The 24,076-nt window shown below is 32.2% G+C and overlaps 1 protein-coding gene across 1 annotated transcript in view; it reads left to right on the forward strand.

Moving 5' to 3' along the window:
- Window positions 1–763: 763 nt before the first annotated feature.
- LOC117174706 (formin-like protein 3) overlaps window positions 764–24,076 on the forward strand; it is a 45,847-nt gene continuing 22,534 nt past the window's right edge. Inside the window, exons 1-4 of the mRNA XM_033364013.1 lie at window positions 764–871; window positions 1,787–1,862; window positions 22,964–22,995; window positions 23,225–23,312. Of these exons, the coding sequence (XP_033219904.1) occupies window positions 849–871; window positions 1,787–1,862; window positions 22,964–22,995; window positions 23,225–23,312 (219 nt within the window). The 5' untranslated portion in view covers window positions 764–848. The remainder of the gene's footprint in view (window positions 872–1,786; window positions 1,863–22,963; window positions 22,996–23,224; window positions 23,313–24,076) is intronic.

A 24,076-nucleotide genomic window follows, 5' to 3' on the forward strand; every position in this document is an offset into this window, starting at 1 on the left:
AAAATATAACTGTTTGTGGAAAGTTAATTTTTTGGTTAAATAATAATTTTTTAACGAAAAAGCAAACTACTCTCTGTTTGGTTGAACATTTATCTTATTTAGTTAAAAGTTTAACTATTTAGTTTGAAAAATTTAACATTTTCTTGAAAATTCGTCTTTTATGGTAAAATATTAATCTTTTTGGCAAAAAATTGATCTTTTTGGCTGACACCTATTTCTTTGGTTGGAAATTTTCAATTTGATTGAACATTTATTTTCTATGTTTACAAATTCAGTTTTTAATTGTAAATAGATTCCTTTCATTTTTTGTTGAAAATGTATCGTTTTTAGTGAAAATTCTTGTGTTTTGTTTAAAATCAATCTTTTTTGGTAAAAAAAAAATATTAATCAAATTAAAAACAGTGTAGAGGAACTTGTGAGATAATGTCCCGAATTTCCGATCAAGCGATATGGTAACCCTAGTCATATATGTATCCTTATATAAAAAAGGAATGGTAATGCGTGTTTCTCAGATAGTAACTAAATTGTATTTAAGAAAACATGGCTAAAAAGGTTTTAAAAAGACATAACGAAGGCTGAGGAGGGTGTACGCGCCATTTCATTATGATTTGTGACATGGACTCGTTGGGGGGCAAAAAATGTGTTACGTAATTTATGGACGGTCCCTTATAGTTCATATTTTTTTAAATATTTGGCGCCCAGAAAAATCGATTATCATTATCGAATTTTGGACTTGCGCATGCGTATTAGTGTGCGTCGTTTGTGCGTGTCGTGCGTGTGGTGTAGTGTATGTACGTTTATTGCAATGCAATAAATTTTTTGAGAAATACGGTGAAAAAACAAGTAAAATGTCGAAATCAGTACCGGATAGGTAAGCATTGCAACTTTTGGTCTATTTTATGTACTCTACGGTATTGCAGAAACGGATTTTGGTCCGGGAATCAATGTTTTGGGAAGTGGAGGTTATGTTAAGACCATTTTAATATTCTTGCACGTGCTCTTGTTTTTGTTAATAATCAATTAGTTTGAAGTTACAATGAATAATTCTACATTCAACATAACTGTTATTCTCCTGCATAGAGCATTTTTTATATCATAATCGTACTGCGGTCTGTCGATGTACGATTCGACGCCGCGTTCGGCGGCCTCGATACCGCTTAACTTCTTTATCGGCTGATATACCTAAACCTACAACATCAACGTAGTTTGCACCTTTGCGAGAAATAATGCCGTTCCTCTGAGATTTTAAAATTCTCTACGTTTAAAGTTATAATATAGGTTTTCAAAGGTTGGATTCAATCTCTAACCTCCAAAATTATTATTTTTAAATAAATCAAATAGTATTATAATGATATATCTTAGGCTATATAGAGTGTAGATAAAGGTTTTTTGAAATAGAAATACATCTATTCAGTGGAGAAATTTACAATTTTAATTGATTGCGTGTAAAATGAAAAAGATTAAATTTGGAGGTTAGCGTTCATGTCACTGTTGAACAGGTGTACATACATATAGCCCTACGCTGTACAAAAAGTTGTGTAGAGTGGATGTGCTTTTACGTCATTTTACGTGTAACTGTAAAATCGCTCCGATTATCGCAATAAATCTTCCAAATTGTCGTAAAATCTCTATAATGGATCATGATTCGGTAGAATTATAATAATAATCGAGGGTAAACAAGGACCAACTATGCGTACTGAAATTACTGACTTTTGTATAGTTAGGAGCTATTTGTTTATCCTTATTGTATATTTTTTATCATTATTCTATATTATTTTAATTCTAGGTGGTTGCAATATAAGCCTTATGGAGCGGTGATCGAAGGCACCAAAATTTTGGCATTTAAAGTTCCACTTCGTGAGGTAAGATCTCTTATTTTTATGTAAATAATACTAAAAAGAATTTATATCTAATTTTCATTGATCTCCAGAATTCATTCTACGAATGATATTCTGAGATTGAATATGATACGCGAATATTGAGAATAGTTCGATCTGTTTTGATTAAAAAGTATGTCTGGTATTATACTAAAAATTCCGGCCTGGAGCGAATAAAAATCATCTATCCCTATTGACTTTGCTTGCTTACATTTGCATTTTTATAGATAATATAAAAAAATTTCAACGATGCATTTTATTCGCTGATGTCCTTTATGCTGGAGATTTTTATATCTTAGCATTATTGGGTGCATATGTTTTGATTGATTTATCGGTGCTTTAATTGGGAGGCCTAGGGCAAATTTCGAGTCATTGGAATAAATCACTGTTTACAACAGTTGAAATTGATGCAGGGGATTTTGTTTACTCGAAGCAGCGAAGGGTACTTAAAACTTTCATCTTGAGGGAGCTCCGAAAGCTCAGTCCGTCTCAGCGGACTCGAAACGAAGCTTATGCATTCTGCAAGGTAGTCACACGAAGCTAGAGTGATTTATGCAGATGTAAATCAGCAGTTTGGCGGCAGTGCTGACAGGCCTACACGCCTGTCCCTACGATTCGTGACTAACTACTCGGCCACCAAGTTCCTCTCGAAAATCAAGGGCGAGTAGTAAAAGTAGCTTTTTAAGCCCCGCATAAAAAAGTATAACAAAGATACTTTGTACTAATTCTTCTAAGTGTTTCCTGAGCCTGATGCTTGCTATTCAAAATATATCTCCTTATTGTCCATATTATTTTTTCTCTTTTGCATCACACCGGGATAAAGCTGGGAAAGAAATATTATACCGGTAGATTTTCCGTATTTCATAATTCGCGCGTTTTTTAATTTTTAATTCTTTCGTTTTGAATCTCACTTAATACTGCCTGATATGATGCGCAATGAATGCGTAATTCTCAAACAGTTTAATCTTTGAATCATTGAAACTAACGTTTTATCTGAAAATTAATTTTTGCCGGTTGCGAATTTTTAATTCAAGTATGGAAAATGTCAGGACAATTCCGCTGTTAAATATTTGAAAGTTTCATATTAAAAGCCTGATCGTCACTTTTGAATTTAATAATTTTAGATGTAAATGTAGAGCAATTTAGAATTAAAAAGCTTAAAATTGTACAATTTCAAAACTTAGAATCATTCCAGCAATCTTCTTTTGCATTAAAAAAACTTAAATGTATCTTAAAATATTCCGATTTTTAGTTTAAGATTTAAACAAGTAAGTAATTTCAAATTGAAAAATATTTGTTTGGAAATTTTTAAGAATTAATAAGAATTATAAAGGAACTGTTGAGAATTAAACGATTAAAAATTGAGTTTAAAATAAAGAATGGTATAACTTAAACTTTTCTGACAATTATGCATCAGTCATTAAATAATTTCGTTAATTTTATATGGTTACAATTTGAGTTATAAATTTTCATGCTTAACGCTAAATTTTTCATTTTTTCCTTTCACAGATTTTAATTTTGCAATTAAAATTGAATTGTTTAAAGTTTGGAAAGTGTAATTAGCAATTTGAACATTATTCGTTTTTTAATGGTTTAAATTTACTTTAATTAATTGAAATTTTAAAGGTTTTGAGTATAAAAAAGTTTTAATCTCACAATTCTTTATGACTAAACTTGTTTAAGATTTAAATGATGTTCGCATTTGTTTAAGTTTAAACGTTCTGGAGTAAACATTTTTTTATGTTTCTCATTTAAAATTACTATTTATTTTGTACGTTTTTTTCGAATAATTCAATTCATTTGTTGATTTTTATCAAGTTTGTCTAATCAGCTTTAATGTTCAATTATAATTTTGTTTAATAACAATTTTGAAATTCTAAAATTTGATAAGCTTAGACTTTGAAAGATTTAAATTAGTTTTCAGTTTCAAATCATCAAATTTTAATCGTTTTGAATTTAAGGCCATGTGATGAGTGTTGTTGGGAAAGAAAAATCGAAGACCAGGTTTGGTCACGTGACCCTTTCGTCACATGGCCTTAAAATTATGCGAATACAAAATTTTTTAAAAACTTTATTTTCAATGCTTTTAATTATAAATAAGACAATTTCAATTCCTTTGAAATTTAAATGATCCAATTTCTAAAATTAGAATCTCATTTTGAATGATTTCTACTGCTCATCGACTTCCGCAATTGATCATATATGTGACAAAACTGTGGGTTTTGAAAGAGATTATATTTTTTTCTAAATTCATAGAAATCACGAATATTTACCAAATGAGAACCGGGAGGCGACAATTTAAAACATAGTCACCACTCTGAATATTTTTTGAATATTAGTTAACTAATGATGTTTAGTATACCTTCTTGGTTTTGTGCCGAATAATCGTTAGGTTGGAAATGTATCTACGTCTTACGAGTAGTCCTCACACTGCCAGGGATAAAAAAGCAAGCTTGGTTTCTCTTTGTTTTCCTCTGATTATTTCTTTTCTTCTCGTTTCTTTCTCTCCTTTCTCATATTCCTTACTAAATCACAGATAATCATCTCTGCGGGGAGAGAGGTTGCGACGGGGATGTGATGATAAGATCGCATTGAATTCCCGAAAGGATTCTGCGGTAACATTGGTAGGTGCATGTAATTTTGACCCACGCTTAGGTATTTTATTTAGTTTATATTGGTTTCTTCGTGGCACGAGCCAGTGACATGGTGGTCACAATTCTCAGAAATTAAAATCCTTGTATAAAGTCAAATATGCCCAGTTTTCTTATTGCAATTTCGTCATTTCATGTTTCATTTACAGTTAAAACTGAAGTATTACTTGGTCCTGATTTGCGGGTTTCAACGGAGTTGCGCCAAAATCAAATTCATAGAATTGTAAAAGAAATAAATTTCAAAATGATAGCAAGAGAAGAGAACTAAATTTTTTGTTGGCCAAATACAGAGAATTTGAAGCATTTACTTTTAAAACAAATTTGTACAGGGTGGCTACTAATCGGGAAAACTGGGCATTTTCATCATCGGGCAATAGCATGAAATTCGGAATTTCAAATTCAATTATTTTGTTCAAAAGTCGTATTTTTTGTTCGAAAATTCAACTTTTTTGTTCAAAATTTGTATTTTTGGATAGATAATTCGACCTTTTGGGTTGAAAATTCATCTTTTGGTAGAAAAGTCATCTTTTTTTGGTTAAAAATTCATCTTTTATGGTCAAAGGTCATTTCTTCTTAATTGAAAAGTCTTCTTTCATTTTTCTAATCCAGACTGAAAATTCTATTATTTGGTAGAAAATTGAATAATTATCTTAAAAAGTTATTTTTGTTGTTAAAAGTTCATTCTTTTTATTTGAAAAGTCAATCACTATATTTTGGGTTCCGAATTCATCTCTTTTGGTTCAAAATTCGACTATTTTGTTGAAAATTTAATTATTATGCTGAACATTCGTTTATTTGGATAGCAAATTTGTCTTTTTTGATTGAAAATTCACCTTTTGGTGAAAAAGTAATCTTATTTGCTTGAAAATTAATGATTTTTAATTTAAAGGTCTACTATCATATTTTGGGTTCAGAATTTAACTCTTTTGATTAAAAATGAACTATTTTGTTGAAAATTTAATTATTTTGTTAAAAGGTTAACAGTTTTGTTATAAAATTTTGTTTTGGCCGGCAATTCCATTGTTTTGTTGAATATTCGACTTTTTTACTGAAAATTCGTATAGTTGAATTAAAAATGTATCTTTTGTTTGAAAAGTAATCTCTTTTGGTTGTAAATTTAGCTTTTATGGTTAAAAGTTAGTAATGTTACATTAAAAGTCTAAAATCATATTTTTGTTCCAGAATTGTTCTCTTGGTTAAAATTTTGATTATTTATTAAAAAATGTACCGCTTTGTCTGAAAATTTAACTGTTTTTTTGAACATTCATCTTTTTGGATTGAAAATTCAACTAATTATTTTTTAGGTCAGAAATTAAATTTTTTTAATTGAACCGCTGGTGTTTAAAAGGAGAGACGCCCGAAGCGTCGTCGTTTTAGTTGTCCCCTGGGTCATTTTTATTTTAAGGTCCAATTTAAATTTTTTAATAACATGTCCCAATAGTAAATTTTATTGCGCATATTTTTAGCCATATAAATGAATGTGATGACTTTATTAGTTTTCGAAGTATTCAAGAAAATGTTACTTTTTTCTGCAATCGCAAAATACGAATGAGTTGTAATAGAATTTCAATGAATTGTCACTAAGAATGTATGTCGATTATTATCATTCTCATGGCGTAAATTAGATACTGAATGTATCTCTTTTGCTTAGAAGTTAAATTTTTTGGTTGTAAATGCAACAGTTTGGTTAACGTCAATCTTATGTAAAAAAATTTATTCCTATTTTTAGATCATTTTGGACTGTGTCTGAAATGTTTTTTACATTAATTTACGTTGTATATTTTACCTTGGACTTTTTAAATGTTTCGTTATCTTTCAAATGTACATAATAAATCAATTAGTATTGAATCATTATTTATTATAAGTGATTAAACATCAACCGGGAGAAATTAATTTTTCTACTGGGAAATAGCCAGGATTTAAAAAAAAAGTTTAAGTGGCCACCTTGATATCAAAATTAATGCATTTATTTTGTACAAAAACACTCCAGAGTGCAATAAATGTTGTATTTGTTTATAATTATTTCAGGTTTTATGAGAAAAATATGTTTTCTATTACTTTAACTTCTCTTATCATTGAATATGAGCGTCCCTTCTAATTGGAGCACATTTTTCGATCTTCAGTTACCCAGCGAGGTAACGCGACCAAACTTGGATTGGCTCGATACCTCTAGATGGCACCACTTTGCATGAATTTTCGGTTCGAATAGAAATACAACATCCAAAAGGAAACCAACGTAGATTCATAGTTGAGCTGCAACAAATGAGAATGGCCAGTATTAACTGTGTTTTATGAAATGATATATAATTTTGCCTCATATTAGTTTTGGTTTAATTTACATTGAATTTTTATTGTCGAAATCGAAGATCCAAAACCAGTTGTAAATCCTATGAGCCACCTCTTGCCATGCATTTCTTCCGTATGAGATTTCATATCACTTTGATCAAATTGGTGAATTGTTGCTTGCGAAGACCTTCTTATAGATATAAAGACGCTTGATATATGCGTACTCTTTCACCCGCTTAAATTCGGACTCAGTAGGTCGAGAATGCTGACTGTTTGTCTAGCAGTTGAGAGATGTGTAACGTACGCTTCCTTAGTATGTTATGTGCATACACCCTGGTGGCGCCTATACTGCGTATCGGCAGCCCTTTTATTGAAATCTCGGAATTTCCCGTGTATCATCGCGCAGTTATACACTTCTATTTTCTTTCCCATTTTCAGCTGTACCTCCTATTTTTACAGTATATCTCTCTCGTGTTTTTGGTAGTTGTATAGGACGGTATTGAAGCAAAAGTGCACTCTATGAAGCCATTTACTATTATTTTCTTCCTCTTTTTATTCTAACGTTTGTATAGTGAATTACATTATTTGTTCAGAATTTGTACCCACGGTGTTTGCACGAGCTGGAAGAAGCATTTCAGAATTTCTGTTTCAACTAGTAATTTACAGTGGATTTCAATTTAAAAAACTTAAATTTATATGTGTAGAAAGAAATGCAAAACTATAAATTGGATCTGTGAATGGATTCAAATCAATTAGCGAATAGTGTGGTGTTATGCAAAAATATGTCTAGAGTGGATTGCCGTTTCTTGCAATAGAGGGATGCCCAACTAATTGATTTCGGCGGCCGCGGACTTTACATAAAACAAGTCGCGGTGTAGCGTTGGGTCAGAATTGGATGCACGGGCTGATTGGAACCCGCTGAGGTATCTGCAGGGGGTCTCTCGTTAATGGGACGCTCAGGCCCAACGCCATACGCCACCGCCTAATTCTCACTGTCTTGATCTTGAGCGATTCTTTGGCACTGAGAAGATTCTTGGAGTCCCATGAAATCCTCACTCGAAAAGTTGAATCTGTTAACTAGTATACATTTGTGCTTACAAATGCCACAAATTGTGGTTGCGAAACAATCGATCTCATATTATTAATTGAATATTCAAAATTCTACTCCAAAAGGTATAACTGTGAATTTATTTTATTTATTATCATCCAGATCGCGAATAATGCATAGTCTTCTAAGAAATTCCTGGTCATTTAACGTAAACATTCTGAATTATGCCAATATCTCAGGAAGAAAGCTAGAGTCAATTTTTCTTATAGGTTTCGGATAGTGGCCTTGTATTCAAATTTATTTTCGGGTTGGTTATAAACCTTTCACAATCGGCCATACGTCTCTACCCTAATTCCTCTTAAGCCTTTGGCATATCTCTGTATATGTGTGCATTATCTGCATGAAAAGAATATTAATGTGAGGACACACAGGGTCTGCCACGACGACGTATCCGTCTAGGATGAATTGTCTCGACGTGGGTGATATCTGTATTTCAGCCTCCTGAAAGTCTCAGCATTGAGATTGCTATCGTTGCAACTTCTCAGTTACACTAGGGTTAGCTAGCCTTGGCTTCTAAAGAGGACACTTTTGTCTTGGAGTTGGCGATAAACAGGGGATGAGTAGAAGCGAGAGTGGATTTCACCTCATAATTTTCTTCAATGTACCATTGCCTTGTCCCTTTTCCAGCTTTCGGTGAAGAATGAATACTTATTTTCCTATATCTTTCGTTATCGCACGAAAAAAGTCGTAACGTCGGAACTTTCACACCAAGATCTGCTTGCTTTCAGTTGGAGGATATAAAATAAGTTTTCATGATCAATGCATAAACTGGCTTCGTTGGCATCTTTGCTTTCGTAATATTCTAGTGGTGCCATATGTCTTACCGGAAATAAATATTTTTAATTTTTAGACTTTGGAGTATGTATAAAAAATAAATTGGTAAAAATATGTATTTATTGGAAAAGAAAGATATCAGAAACTTTTTCCTCTTATTAATATGCAGGGCTATGGTCGACCTAAAAGGAGGTTTTTCTTGTAGAATATACGTTGTTCTTTTCTTTAAAAGATCAGATCCCACATAAATATGCCGAGATGGCGTGGGTTCGACTTCAGGAGCTGTCAACCTCATCACGCCTATACATTAACTACTTATATTCGGGCTTCCTAGGGATGAACGGCGTGTAACGCCAATAAATCGTCTAGTAGGTTCTCTGATTAATTGCGATGTGATACTCAAGAATGTCTTTCTGCTTACTCGGGATCAGCCCTACTAACTCTTGCTTCTTTTGAAAAAAAGAAATAATAAATCCAAATACCTTCTGGAAATTTGGAAAACGATCACTGAACGAAAAGGGGGAGGACGGGTCTAAAATCTGAATGAGATTATCGTTGAAAAAATTTTGTGTTATTTTTATTTGGACTATTTAATTATCCTTATCGGTTATTTTTAACATTTTGATTTACCGGTCTCTAATATTTTGATTGTTTAATTCATAACGTTCAAAATTGAATAATTTCAGGATTGAACTTAATTAACTAGATCATTTAAAAATTGACCGTGCTTAAAATTCGACAACATAATATAAATATTAATATAGTAAATTTTAATAATTGAATACATAAATTTAGGGTATTTAAGTTTATTCAAAGGGAATTGCTATTTAATTTGATACTACATGATACGATAAACTTATTAAACTGACTGATTTTTTTATTAATATTAAATATACCGCTAGAAAAATCTGTACCAGGTTTAATATACATGAGTGTGAAGCAAATATGCACTGTCGCTACTGAAAATTAACATACATTGGTGTAGTGAATTTAATATACATATGTATTAAATTTAATACATATCATTATAGTAATGAGCGTGAAAACTCATCGTGCTTTAATTTCTTTAAATCTTGTCAAATATTCTCAATTAAATTAATAATCTGGAATTTGTTGACTGAATTGTTATTTATTATGAAAGTGCAATTTACGGTTAAACTTTTTCCTGATTTTGCTCTGACTGGTCCAAATTTAAGGCGAAGGCAATTAGTTGTAGGTTAAGTTTGTTATTTATTTGCTTAGTTCAACCTTTCGTCTTGAAATCCAATTTTATTTCTGATTAACAGGAAGAAGGTATCATGTTTTATTATTTACGTTCTAAAATTACTGCTAAACTTATTTTGGATTTGTGAAAAATGGAATTATTTGATTTTTCTTGTAAGTGATTAACATGAATGTATATGAAATTTAATATAGTCGTTTTTAATGGCGATTACGTATGCTTGATATATAAATTTTAATACACATGGGTATATTAAATTTAATATTATTTTTAACAGTGTAGTACTGTGCATAAAGTGTATTTTGTACAAATTTGAAAAATTGTTTTTTTTTCGGGTTTTAAGAAATATTTGCATAGATTTTCATTTTGAACAATTTTGAAACATTAAGATTATATTCCGTGTATTAAGAAACGTTTCCTTCAATCTTCATTTTTGAAAGTAAAAAATTTATTTTTTTACAAAAGGCTTCTGCATAGCATGAAAATCTCTATTATCTATTGGAAAAAGATGGTTTAATTAAAATTAATAGATGGTGCACAAAAATCCAATTTAAAAAATGTTTGGTTTGAGTAACATTAAAAAAATTATCAGAAGATATTAAACGAGTGCAACAAATCAGAGACTATTAAAAAGGGTATTGCATCAGCGTCTTAAATAAGGTGTCCATTTAAGAAACAAATATTGTTTTGTAATACAATTTTTACCTCTAATTAATTGATATATTTCAACAAAATCTTTGCAAAAAATGTATTTATTTTCAATCTGAACATAAAATATAGAAATAGATGAACATTTAAGGAAACTGATATTGAAAACAATGAAAGTGGAATGCTTTTAAATTTTTACAACTGAAGCTTATAGATTTAAAAAATTTAAAGATCGACAATTTACACGTATAGAATGGAAACTTTCAATATTAAATTCATTTGGATAATTTTAAATTCAATATCGGCGCACTGCAATATACATTTTTTTATAACTATTATTAATTGACCAGTTTAAATATTTCGGGTTAAGAAATATAAATCACGCTATCATTTAAAAAAAATTTTATTTAGGAATATTAACAATTGGACGAGTTCAAGTGTTTTTTAAACTTAACCCTTTTTAAAGTAGAAGTCGAGTTACTTTCATTGTAAGTCGTTTTAAAATATTAATTGTTTATTTATTCCATAAATAGATGTTATAAATCAAAATTTAACACTGGCTTATACATTACAATTTTGTTAAGTGGAACAATTGAAATTGTAACATTCAAAGTTTTAATTTATCACTGAAATTTTAACGTTTCAATGTTCTTGAAATTCTGAACGTTTAAATGAACGAATTTTTTACTGGGGACTGTAAATCAGAAAAAGTGCTCAAATGTTTGTTAATTTATTACTGAAACAGAAGTATAATGCATATTTTAAATTCCATTTGGAACAATATTTACAAATATAAGAGAAATGGAGAAAAATATTTCGTTCGTTTGAACGTTCGGAACTTTAGGTGCATAACGATTCACATTAAAAAACTTTTAATTATGAATCTAATATTTTGGAATCGTTTGAAAAAATGAAAATTTATCATGTTTCAATCATTCGTTTTAATTTGTTTAACTACTAAGGCTTTCGAATTGAAAAGTTCAATTTTTAACGTTTAAGGTGTGTGAATGGATACATATTGCTTCGAAAAGTTGTAAGATTCCCGGTAAAAAAATAAATTCACTCTTGTATCACGGATTTTTCTGGAAATTCACCCAGTGTGACTAATTAGGGTTAAAAATGTTTCCAAATACTTCAAAAATTAAGATTTCCAGAGGTTTCATAAGATTTCAAGAGATTTCAAAGACTTCGCAGTTATTTATACACTTTCTGGTATTATATGAAATAATAAAATAAAAACTATATTCGAACTTAGAAATTTATGACCTTGTTTTCGGAAGTACAGTCATCACAGTACCTAATCTCATTTAAAACATAAAAAAGGGAAATTAAAACAAAATGGCAAAAAAAGTTTTATAAATGGAACCACACGACAATATCTCACCGGATAAATAAATGAAAAGACTTTTGGATTTCTTTTCAAGTCCGGCAGAAGTTGCATATTGTGGAAATTCCGTTTGAGAAAGTCATGACTATTTCCTAAAGCTAATGGCGTTTAAAATATATTGTTTTTTAGCTAAAGCAGGTATTTAATTAGTGTTAATAGTGTTAATCCTGTGTTGGTGTTTTTCTCCATCTCGCTTATTAAACCAATTTTGTACTCAAGTGTGAATAATACAAGATAAACTTGGATTTTTTCAAATAATACGACTTTATGATTTGATTCTATGGTTGATAAGATACTTTGGTGCAAGAATAATGACAAAAAAAATAGTTGAAGCCAAATTGACTGTAAGTTAAAAATGTTACGAATTACGAATAAAACACTGTTGGGGTTTTTGGATAAATTGTCTTTTCACATTTTCAGAAAAATGTCTACCATTTTTGTTATTTTGATGTTGCTTAAAGAAGTTTCCACTCGGTTTAGAAAGAAAAATAAAAGCTCTATAAGATGCAAGACGGACAAATTAAATTTTTTTTATTATTTGATTTATTTTTTTTTATTATACCACACTTTAAATATCAGCGTATTAAAAAAGAATATAGACTTATATCACTCATTAGCTCAAAGGAAAATCCTATCTATACATTTGGTCTCTAGAAAACGGGTGCGTTTGGAGAAATATGGACCAAACTTATTTGAAAATTTGTGAAATACGACGAAAAACGTTGGATTCGTTTTGATGATAGGGGTAGGTATTTTGTAACATACCACAGTCGGGTAGCCCTGGTCACAGTAACATAATAACCTCGAATAGTTCTCGAATTTTTTTGAGTATTTTTGTTCTAGTGTCTAAAATGTTAAAGCTTCATTTATAAAATATACAGTAAAACTCTTCTATAGCGCCGATTTTGGAGCTAACGGTGGTTGGGAATTAACTCATTATAGGCCGCTTCGCTTTTGTTTGTTCACGCATCATGTAATATTTTTTTTTACTTTTGAAGTTTCAATTTGGAATAACCTGAAATATTTTTGAAATCCAAGAAAAATAGCTGAAAGTGATCGGGAAGCTGTTTTTTTCTGATTCTTGAGTGGGTATACCGAATTTCATCATTTAAGGGATCTTTATCAAAAATTTGATTTAATTTGTTTGGATTATTTTTTTGTTCCATCCATACTCATATTGATCTTAGTGCTTTTATTTTCGAAGTAGGCTGTTCCCTCGTGATTATGAACAAGTATTTGTTCATCGCCCTGCGGGGTTAGGAGGAGTTGGAGAAGTCTCCACCTATCAAATTTCTTCCTTTATCTCTTTACTTCTGTACTGAAGACTTCGCCTCTAAAATAAGTAAAAGCGTGACGGAGAAGTGTGGGGAGACAGAGAGGGTGAACATAATTTATGCCGAAGTTGGCGAACAACTTCGATGACTTCGTAAAATATTACTGATCCTGGTTTCGGAGATTTTATCTGCCACCGACACCGCATTTCGTTTCGTTGGAACGCCTTCCTTTTCCGTCTCTTCTTCATCTGTTGTTGCTGATGCTATTGCACTGGCGCCTGCAAGAGGGTCATATGTCACGCTAAAATTTTCTCTTCTCAGGAACTAGGTTCTTAAGCTCCTTTCGATTATGTAAAGTGCTGTAAGTGTGAATTGTCCAGATGTTGTCAACAATGATCCAGTTCTTGATAAAAAAAACTTTGGTTATTAAATGTGAAGAACAGACTTTATGAATTTCGGTCTTAGACTTTAAAACTAGGCTATCCAACTACTCACGTTCATCTTAGGGTTCATTTCTTTTCCGGGAACCGCGTAGGGTAAAGAACTCGTACAGTAGCCAGTTTATCTAATCAGTCGATCATGTTTCGCTCGTTCCCTCATTTTTCAAGACCAGCTTATACGAACATTCACTCACATAAAGCCATTTGCAAATCGTGTATGTATACATAGTTTTTTTATAGCGCATGGTGCATTATCAACATGTAGCTCACCGAAAGATCTTGATCGGCTATCTATCTTGTGCACTTGGCCACTTTAGTGAGCTACCGTTACAACTATAAATCATGTCAATGCCAATTAGAAGATTTAAAAAAAATTAAAATTAGAAATCCACGTTTCGGTTAAAGAGCATGAAATTTGTATTCTTATTCTTTGTAAATATGAGTACGTAAGCACACTTACGCGTTGGGTATATCCAGAAGGAAAGCTGCGAGACTGAACATTTGCGGATACGGTGGCTTGGATTGCTTTTGGATGGTTTAGGCTGAGATGCGGTATAGTGGCTTTATGCTTCTGGTACATAAATTTCCTTTGAATAGAGCATGTATGAGCCGGCGCCCGCTATTCCATCCCACCTGCCCCCTTCGCGTCACATAACTTTTTCCCTTCTCTTTTACTCTATGCCTGTCTCTTTCTTCTATTTGTATTGTGCTCCCCCCCCCCCTTCTCCTTATAACTCTCTATCTTTCTCTCTTTCTCTTACTGTTAAATATTTCCTTGCGGCTTACACTTAGCCGTACCTTCAACGGTTAGCCCGTCTTTCATCCGATTCGTTGGACTGTTTACAAAAAATGTCAACCACAGGCCTGACGACGCATGGAGAAATTGCGCCTTCGAAATTTATAGCGCCTCTGTCTTTCTTTGTACCCCACGCACAATCAGACCCAGGTTCGCGAAGAAAGGAGGGTACAAAACTGCAAAACCTCAAGGTCCACTGTCAATCGAGGCGTGGTGTCCAAGAGATACACCCGCTTTAACCTAAGTTGTATACCGCAAGACAGGAAATAAGAGCAAACGGAAGCTCTGAATCATAATTTGCCGCAAATTTGAGAAATACGAAAAAATCCATGGAAGCTTTTCAATGCTCTTTGTCGGCTTGCTTCGCACGTCATCAGTTGGCAGAAATTTCAGTATTTTGAAAAACATGCAATTTGTTACTGTCCAGTTAGGCAGGAACATATGCTCTGCAAGGAATGGTCCAGAAATGGAATAGGGAATGTTCCTATCAAAGGGTCTGCCTTTTAGAATTGCAATACACAGTACATGGGTAATGGTTGTTAAGGTGACCTATGTACTATTATATTTCCAAGCAACGAGTGGTAAGCTTTTATGTCCTCGTGATATACGGCTATGGAGTTGCCAAATGTATGGTCTTTGGGCTCCTTCCTTTATTCTTTATTTATGCTATTATACAGTTATCGATTTGAAAATCCAGATATTTCCAGACTAATCTTGTTCTGTCAAACCGTCCAGTCTAGACATTACTTAAGATGAGTTTTCAAGATTTTTGCAAGTTGCTTGAATGTTCCGTTAATTATTTAGAGCCTATTTAGAACATTTCAAACAGCTAAGAAGTTATTGTATGAGTATGTGCCGAAAAATGTGTTAGATGATAATAATTCACTAATGGTTCCAATTTCATGGAACTAATTCTTTATTCGGTACCTTTTTAGGTCCCTTAGCGCTCTAGCACCTTGGGGATGTTTGCATGGCGCCAAGAGCGTTGCGAACGGACCTGAACTCTTCAGTCCAGGGTCTCTTATACCAAAAGAATAGCGAGACGAGAATGCGGGATAGGCAGGAAACAAACATTCGTTTAACTTTAAATAGACCCGACAAGTCACGACCACTAATATCTAGGAGTCGTTAATCTTGTCTTCGGTTTGTACAGGTAGGTTGCTCGTTAATATAATGTATTCTCACCCCCGTAGCTAAAACAATCAGGTGAAACTCCGATTTCTCCTTGTCGAGGCTCCCAAATTATTATTCCGCTGAATGGAAAAAGAGAGTTTTTAGAGTATCGATCAGAGCTTCGGAAGATCGATTGGAGTTAATTATCTCCAGGTAGCAAAGCAGGTATGCAATTTTCTGCATGTTCGGAAAAGTGGAACATTCTAGCTATTGATTTGTGTTTCGGTCTTTTAAAAAAAAAACTTTTTTTAATTAATTAAGGACTAAGGGCTTCAAATCTATTTAAGATGTAATTATTATTTATACAAATAGATTTATTGGTATGAAATTATGTTGATATTTCTAGGAGATTATTTAAACTTCAGTGCGCTTACAATTGTCGCGATATGAGAGTGAACAACCATCGATGTAAATACAGCGGTCAAAGACAACAGAGTGTGTAGACACTTATTCAATTTGTCGACATCCCACGTTCTTAGTGCGAACCTTTGACGCACCAGTTTGACTTGAGTGTGACCAACGGTTCATTCGAGCCTACCCACACGAAAAAAACGTTTGTGCGGGTATCCTTTTTGCATTAATGGACATACAGAAATTTTTTCGGAAAAAATAATGCTTTTACCAATTTATATGATTTTTTAGCATTATAATGGTTAAAAAGACGCTCTTTTTTAATTGAAAAAACACAGGACAGTCAGAAATCTTAGGATGCTCACTCTGACGTTCTACGGCAGAAATCGTTGAAGAGAGATCTATATGATTTGTTGAAATCATTTCTTTAAATTGGTAATATTGTTTAAATAAATAATTGAAATATCAGCTTAAAAGGCAGCATGTACATTTCTCAAAAAATATTTTTACGGGAAAAGGCATCATCTACAAAAAATTGGTAGTGACCATACAATATGGGGAACTAGCACCTTAATTCGATGCCGACTTTTACGCGAGAAGGCAACATCTACTATTTGCTGTCATCTTCCGTAAAAGTGGCCGAGATTTCCAATTTAGAAATTGAAACCTTTTAAGGTTTGATCGATTATAAATGAATTTAATAAAAGCGTTTTCATTTTTTCCATCGTCAGGTCCTTAAAACGAAATGTGTTTTGGATAATGGTGAGTATTACCAACCATCTCCGTTAAAATATCAAAGTTCATTTCATATTTAAGATTTTTAAATTAATGTTTTGTTCAAAAATAATTGTTTTCTTTATACTATATGTTTAAGAATTTTCAGCTTGTGTTAATGGATCGTTCAAATACCAAATTTCCTTTTATATTTGTGAACGAGAACTTTCTTTCTATATATTTGACATAGTAGGTTTATATTAGGTTTACATAAAGCATATTGAACCTAAATTTATATCTCCTAAACTATGATCGACAAAATGGGCCCGTTTTTGCGAAACGTCACAATTTTATATTCTGAAATAACATCAGTTGCTTTTCCGTAATCCAATCTTTCCCCCTTTTTTAAAAGAATCCCCCCACCCCATCATTTTCCAGAATATTCACCTTTTTATCATTTTTTTCGCTTAAATGTGAACTGCATTTAATAGAACCCAATAAGAAAATCGAACTAATGGAAAGTTCGTTCTTTTTAATTCAAAAGTTTACTATTATATTTTTTGTTCATAATTCATCTCTTGGTCGGAAATTGAACTGTTTTATTGAACATTCGTCTTCTTGGATAGAAAATTTGTCGTTTTGTATTGAAGATTTTTGTTGTTAAAAAATGTTTTTTTTTTGTAGAAAATTTGTCGTTTTGGATTGAAAATTCCTTTCTTGGTAGTCTTCTTTCTTGGTTCATAAGTCACCTCTTGGTTAAAAATGCATTATTTTTATTTTAAAAGTCTCCAATCATATATTTGGATCTTGAATTCATCTCTTTGGTTAAATATTCGACTATTTGGTTGAAATTTTAATTATTTTGTTGAAACTTCACTTGTGTTCTTCAAAAGTCACATTTTTTGTTGAAAGATACTTCTTTTTATTTGAAAAGTCTTCTATTATATTCTGGTCCATAATTCATCTTGTTTAGCTAACAATTGTACTATTTGGTTGCAAATTTAGCTATTTTTGGTCGAAGTTTAATCTTTTTTGTTTAAAACATCGATTATTTGGTTGAAGATTAATTTTCGTAGGTCGGAAATTCAATTATTTGGTTAAAAATGGATTTTTTCACGTTTAAGAAACGAATGTTTTCTAAAATATTCGATTTTTTAACTATAGAAAACTAAACTCTTTTGTTGAAAATGTACCTTCTTTGGTTTGAAAATTCCACTATTTTGTTGAAAATGCAATATGTTTCGACTTAAAATTTCAAGAGTGTGGTACCTACGTTAATGTTATTTATAATATATTCCCTGATTTGAAAGCATTTTGGGCTATGGACTCTGAAATTGCTATTGCAATAATTTACATAATATATTTTATTTTGGGGTTTTGAAATGTTTATTATGTTTAAATTTTATATAATAAAGCAATTAGTATGAAATAATTATTAATATAAACAATTAAGTGTCAACTCCGAAAAATGTAATTTTCAACTGGAAATAACATGGCATTTTTTGTTGAAGTTTGACTGTTCACTCTGAAATTGTACAATTTTTATTTCATGCATGAGAAAATGTATAGTTAAAAAAAAAGTTGTTCGAAATTATACATTTTCCCAGCTAAAAGCCTCAATAGTTACAGAATTAAATTAAAAGCGTCGAATTTTGATTGGCCTAAACGTAAAATTGTCCCATTTGATATTTTTCTTTTTTGAAGGCCTCGAAATAAAATTTTTGTAATTCTTATGGCTTCTACTTTAATTTTAAATGCTTGAAATTTAAAATTACGGCATTAGATTCTCTAACTTTTTGAAGTATTCATACTAGATTCTTGAAATTTGCTTCTTTTATCCCTTCGATCGTCAATTATAGTTGTTCGTAGGTGGTGTAATTTTCCCTCGAAGATGTAAAAGAAATCTTAATTAGGTTTATAAGTAAGAAATTCTGTCCCTGCGGTCATAAAACTTTTGTTTCTCTTTCTGCTTACAGTTGCAAGATTCGAAGAATATTCCGTAGACCAAAAGTTTTAGTTTTTTGATTGAGTTTTAGGTTATACTGTCCATCGTGGAGTGCTTCTTCGTGTTCCAACAAACGAGCCTTTTTGTCGGTAACGTTGTAGGGACTATTTCTCAAGGATCCGAAAAGCAGCTAGTTTTTAATTGCCGCCTTATCGGCCGAGGGTGATCAGGTTCAGAAGGAGGGCATAAATAAGGGAAGACGGCATTTTGAAGCCAGCAAAAGGTCCCCTGCGGCTACCGCTTCCATTATTCCAGTATAACTCTGTCGGTATTTCTAGCAGAACTTTGGGATTTTAAAACAACTCACGCGCCTCACATGGGGGAAAAGACCTCCGCCTCCTGCCGGACAGATGCTCCTAGCCTAGGTCCTAGGTAGAATGTCGAAAGGAAGGTGCAGCCACTGAAGAAATAAAACCTGTCAACGAATGGATATCGATTCATTATACTCAACATGATAGCTGCTGTGCTCTTTAGTATAATAACATGTTATTTAAAGAATTCAGTTTCAATTCTACATATCAGACAAATGTACGAGATGAATATTACTTCCTAGATAGTAGATACTATAATTTTAGTTTTTATAACCAATCTTTTTGATATGGAAGTTACAGAATGTCCACTTCATAGAATTTTTATTATTAATTCCTTTCTTTATTTTCCTTTGTCGATGCGCAGAACATCCAACGAAATTAATGAATCTTTGTTTCTACGTTCTTCCCGACTAACTAATAGATTATTTCTTTCATTATGAATAATTCTAGTGGGACTATCCTGATCTTCGTAGCCTTTTGTGTGATAATGGTGATAGTTCTATCCCCATTCGACACAGTTGAACAGTAGGTGTTTAGAGTAAAGTATCTTTCCTTCCCACCTCACAATCAGTTCCATTAGATTCTTATTTCAACTATCTAGGCGTTATTTATCTTCGTTGGTATCTTGAACTAATGATTTTTGGAATGCTTTATTTGAAACATTTTAGACAAAGAAATTTGACGTTTATTAGACGAAGGTTGATCCATGCCTAAAAGAACAGGAAATTCTTCGAACCTGTATTTATTGATAATGTTTGAAAAAAGTCGATCGATAAATGAAATCGATTATATACTTTTGCTTTTTTCCGTATAAAGCGTATGCTTATTATTTAATGCAATACTTAATATTTGCCTGGAATATTTCTCGGCAATTTTGTTGTGAAACTACTTGGGCTTCGAGGTTGCTTAAGGTACGCGAATCATTTAAGAAGAGGTCGCAGGACCGCCATGAAGGTGTACAATGCGAGGTCCTGAACGGTCGATAATCCTGATTTAGTTTGAATCATATATTAGGCTAAAGATCACGAAATTAAATGCCGGACCTGACTGTAATATCTCTTTATAATTTGGAAAAATTTACCGGGGTTTGTAAATTCTGCAGGTCAACAGGTATCTACATAACTCTAATGGTGCACTTTTCCTTTTTCTGAATGTCTTTCTTCTCATTTTTTAAACTCTATTAACTCTTTTTCATACTTCTCCCTCCGCTCATGAATTGAAATTTCATTTTTGTAATACTGACAGAAGCTTGATGTAAGGATATAAATTTTTATATTTGGAGAGTTCGTAATTTGAAAATGCAGAATTTTTAAAATTTACTTCCGACCTGTCAGCGACTTGCTTTTTCACATTTGGAAGTATTTAACATTCAATACTTCTAGATTAATTGACACTTTCTTTCTATCTCGCGTTATTTTCAAGATTTTTGAGAAAACTCAACAGTTTTAACGACGTCTGGGTAGAAAAAAAATGAAGCATGTTAGAACAAATTGAACGTATCGATTATTTAAAAAATACCGACTTAAAACAACAAGTTTTGGTGTGAAAATTGTCGAAACTGTTAAATTATGTTCGTATTTGTTTTTATGACAACATAAAAATGTATTGTAGAGAAAAAATAAATTTCAAAAGATTTTATACATATTTTCAGAAAATCTGTAGAACGGCGCTGGATAGAAGAAATGCCAGGAGATATTTTTCTAGAACTTTCTTAGATAAACAATTTTGTTCCTTTTAATTTTTTCTCATCTCGTATCGTTTTGGTCAACACGTGAATTTTCGTGTTTTTTTTCGGAAGAAAAAATCACTCTTCTCTCTAAGGAACGAAGTTTTAATAATTTTTTAACGAATTTCGTAAGGGAACGAGAAGATTTTCAAAGACAAAGATCATTTTCTTACTTTTTTCTCTCAATTTTTTACTTATAAGTTTGTTTAAAAATAAATGATCTCTGATTCCTAAGGAATTATAAATTCAATAAAGTACAACTCGAATATATTTTAACAGAGCTTTTGACACACTCATATCTATGTTCATACTGTTAGTTTTTTCATTCGGAAATTCGACCACGGTAGCGCTCAAATCAGATTTTGGATTTATATTTTCATTTTTGTTCATTTTCTTCAAAATATTATTTAATAGGAACTTTTAATTAACTAAATAATGCTTTATAGTTATTATATCCAATTTTGTCGATAGAAAAATAATATTCTTTAAAATAAATATACATAAATATTTGAATACTTTTGTAAGCTTTGATCATTATAATCTATGTCATAGGACGTAGGTAGTTTAAAAAAATTAGTTTGATTATTTCAAATAAAAAATATATACGTTATATCTAATAACAGTTATTATAATTTATAATGCAAATAAATATTTTCTAGTTTAAAAAAAAATAGTAGTTTAGACTCTGGCTTTTCTTCTTTCTTAGAGTTGTAATGGCAATGTTTTTAACCTAGTTGTCAAATTAGTAATTCATTGCCCAGTATTTAAATTGAAAAGTCAAAATTACAATTTCTTGCTATTAGCGCTAACGCGGACGACTTTCCGAATAAAAAAAACGAACAGTATGACCATAGATTCCAATCAGTCGAAATATCTGTTCACACAACGTTCTTTAGGCCGTCGCTTCAATTAGACAATAATTTCGAATTAAAAGCACTTCAAGTTGTGCATTGCTTGTTTTTTTTCGGATTTTCATTGTGCCAAATCTATAATTGTTCCATTTTTAATGTTTTAAATTCTAATAAACTCGGTTTGAAAATGTTTAATTTGATCAATTTTGGTTTAAAGACCTTGAACTAAAAATTCATTTTGATGGCTTCTACTTTGTAATTATACAATGTCAAATGTTTTTCATTCAAAGATTAATTTAATTTTTATATGTTTGAATTTATAATTAATTTTCCCGCATAAATATTTTAAATAATAATTTGCTTAGATTTGTAAATTTTAAAATGGAAACAGCCGAGTAATGGTTAGGAATTTTTGTCTTAGTTGATGATTACTAGAAGGAATAAATAGATGACATCTAGTCTACTCATACCTATATCTATTTCGATAAATCGCGAATCCCTCGTTGTTACTACAATAATGCTTTGAACAAGTCTCACGCATATAGTGATTATCACGTTCGGACATTTGCCCGGGGCCCATTATTAATGCAACCGAATGAACCGATACTCATTTCGTACTCGTCCTTAGATACGAATCTCTCCGCCCAGCCAATCGGATCGCACGGTCTAAACCCGTAATTACCACTTAGCCCACCCATAGTGGGTGCGATGTGAACGAACACAATTTTCAATTTAAACGCTCTATACTGTATAGGATCTCCCGACAATCCTCGATGTGCAATTTATGAAAAAATATATTGAACATGTGCATATCAGCAGTAAACGTAAATAACATTGTAAAGAACAGGAGTTTCTCTACGGACGAAGGTCGCATTTGAATATCTTATGGAAAGACTAGTTGTGGAGCAATGTGATACTCAATACGAGAGAAACGAGTTCCAAATAGATCGTACGTTACGAGTAAGCATTGGTTTTAAATGCGTCTTTATTCGAGTTGTTCCTGCCATCGTCACGTATCGTTATCCGATACGAGGCATCGTACAATCAATCACTCAACCGAGATGTGATCCATAGACCTTCGAGATACCTTAAGTCTTGTTATACTCGCACTATTAATTATCTCAAGTAGGCGATGACTCGCGTTTTTGTCCGTAGGGTTGAGAATCAACTGAGTAAGTGTGTCTGGGAAAACAGACGTCGTAATGGAGCCAATCTGAATTGTTCTGACATAAAGGCGGTTAGATACGTCTCCTTTGAAAAGCATACGTATCATGCTTGAAATTCACTTCTTGGACCACCACCGAGAGCCTTACCAAATATTCTTTCAAAAATCGTTTCACCTATTAAATTTTTTTTTTTTCTGTTTCAGGGAGTGGCGAAGAATCTACAACAAGAACAACGGTAAGTATATTTTGTTGCAAGTAGAGACTTGAAATTTTCTGTGAGAATCCGAAAATTGGATACTCCTGAATTCGAATTTTACTTACGCCCAGTTTACGTGAAATATTAGATAGACTCTTTATGCGTATGGCTTTGTGGATGATACAAGTTTAATGGTGTTTCCGATAGTAATAAAATCAAATCTATAAATGTGATAATATTGAAGCATGTTTTTGTTTTGCTATTGCAGGTTCACAACTGCGATCCTGCGACAGTCGTTTCCGAAACTCAAGTACGTCGTGGACTTGACAAATACCAGTCGTTACTATGACAAGAAGGTAAGATCTCCCCTAAATTGATTTCATGGTTACAACAATATTTTTACCTGTAGTTTTGATATAAATTTCTTTGAAATCATATCAAAGACAATTAGACTAGACTGACAAAGTTGGAAAATGGAAATGGTAGGCGCTAAAAACTGTTGAAGTTTTTGAATGGATGCAGTGGGTACAGGTAGAAAGGATCGTTTGCTTCTGAAGAGTTTATTATAGTTTACTTAAGGTCTCGTGTCTCTTCTCCCTCTCACGCCTGTCGTTTCCACCTGCATTCCTTGATCTACAAGATATCAGAAAGACGTATCTCTCCTCTTCCTCTTCATCACATTCTCCATCTATCGTTTCTCTTTAGCGCCTTCTCCTCGTTTTGCTCTATTTTTCATCTGCCGCGGGGCGAACTCGATATCGCATCAGCTCGAGGTCATTTCTGACTTTATTAAGCATTTAAGTGGTGGTCGAGGAGCCCCGGTTAATTTGTGGCGGTAAGAGATTCGACACTGGCAAAGGCCGTCGAGTGGACTAATAAACTTATTATTAGATTTCCAGAATGGTTTTTGTGATCATCGTCCACGTTAAGGATATAAACAAGCTCGTCAAAGATTTTCTGTGTTAGATTTGACAAGATCAATTGCATTTCTAAATCTTAGGCGTCAAGTATACTTTTTCTATTCCTTCTCAGTGTATATAATCACTCTCGGGGCCTCTCATATATTTTCCTAATCCTTTCCTTGCAAACAAAGCTATTCATTTGAAAAAATGCACCGTTC

Source organism: Belonocnema kinseyi, chromosome 6 (genome assembly GCF_010883055.1).
Source record: "Belonocnema kinseyi isolate 2016_QV_RU_SX_M_011 chromosome 6, B_treatae_v1, whole genome shotgun sequence".
Lineage (NCBI taxonomy): Eukaryota > Metazoa > Arthropoda > Insecta > Hymenoptera > Cynipidae > Belonocnema > Belonocnema kinseyi.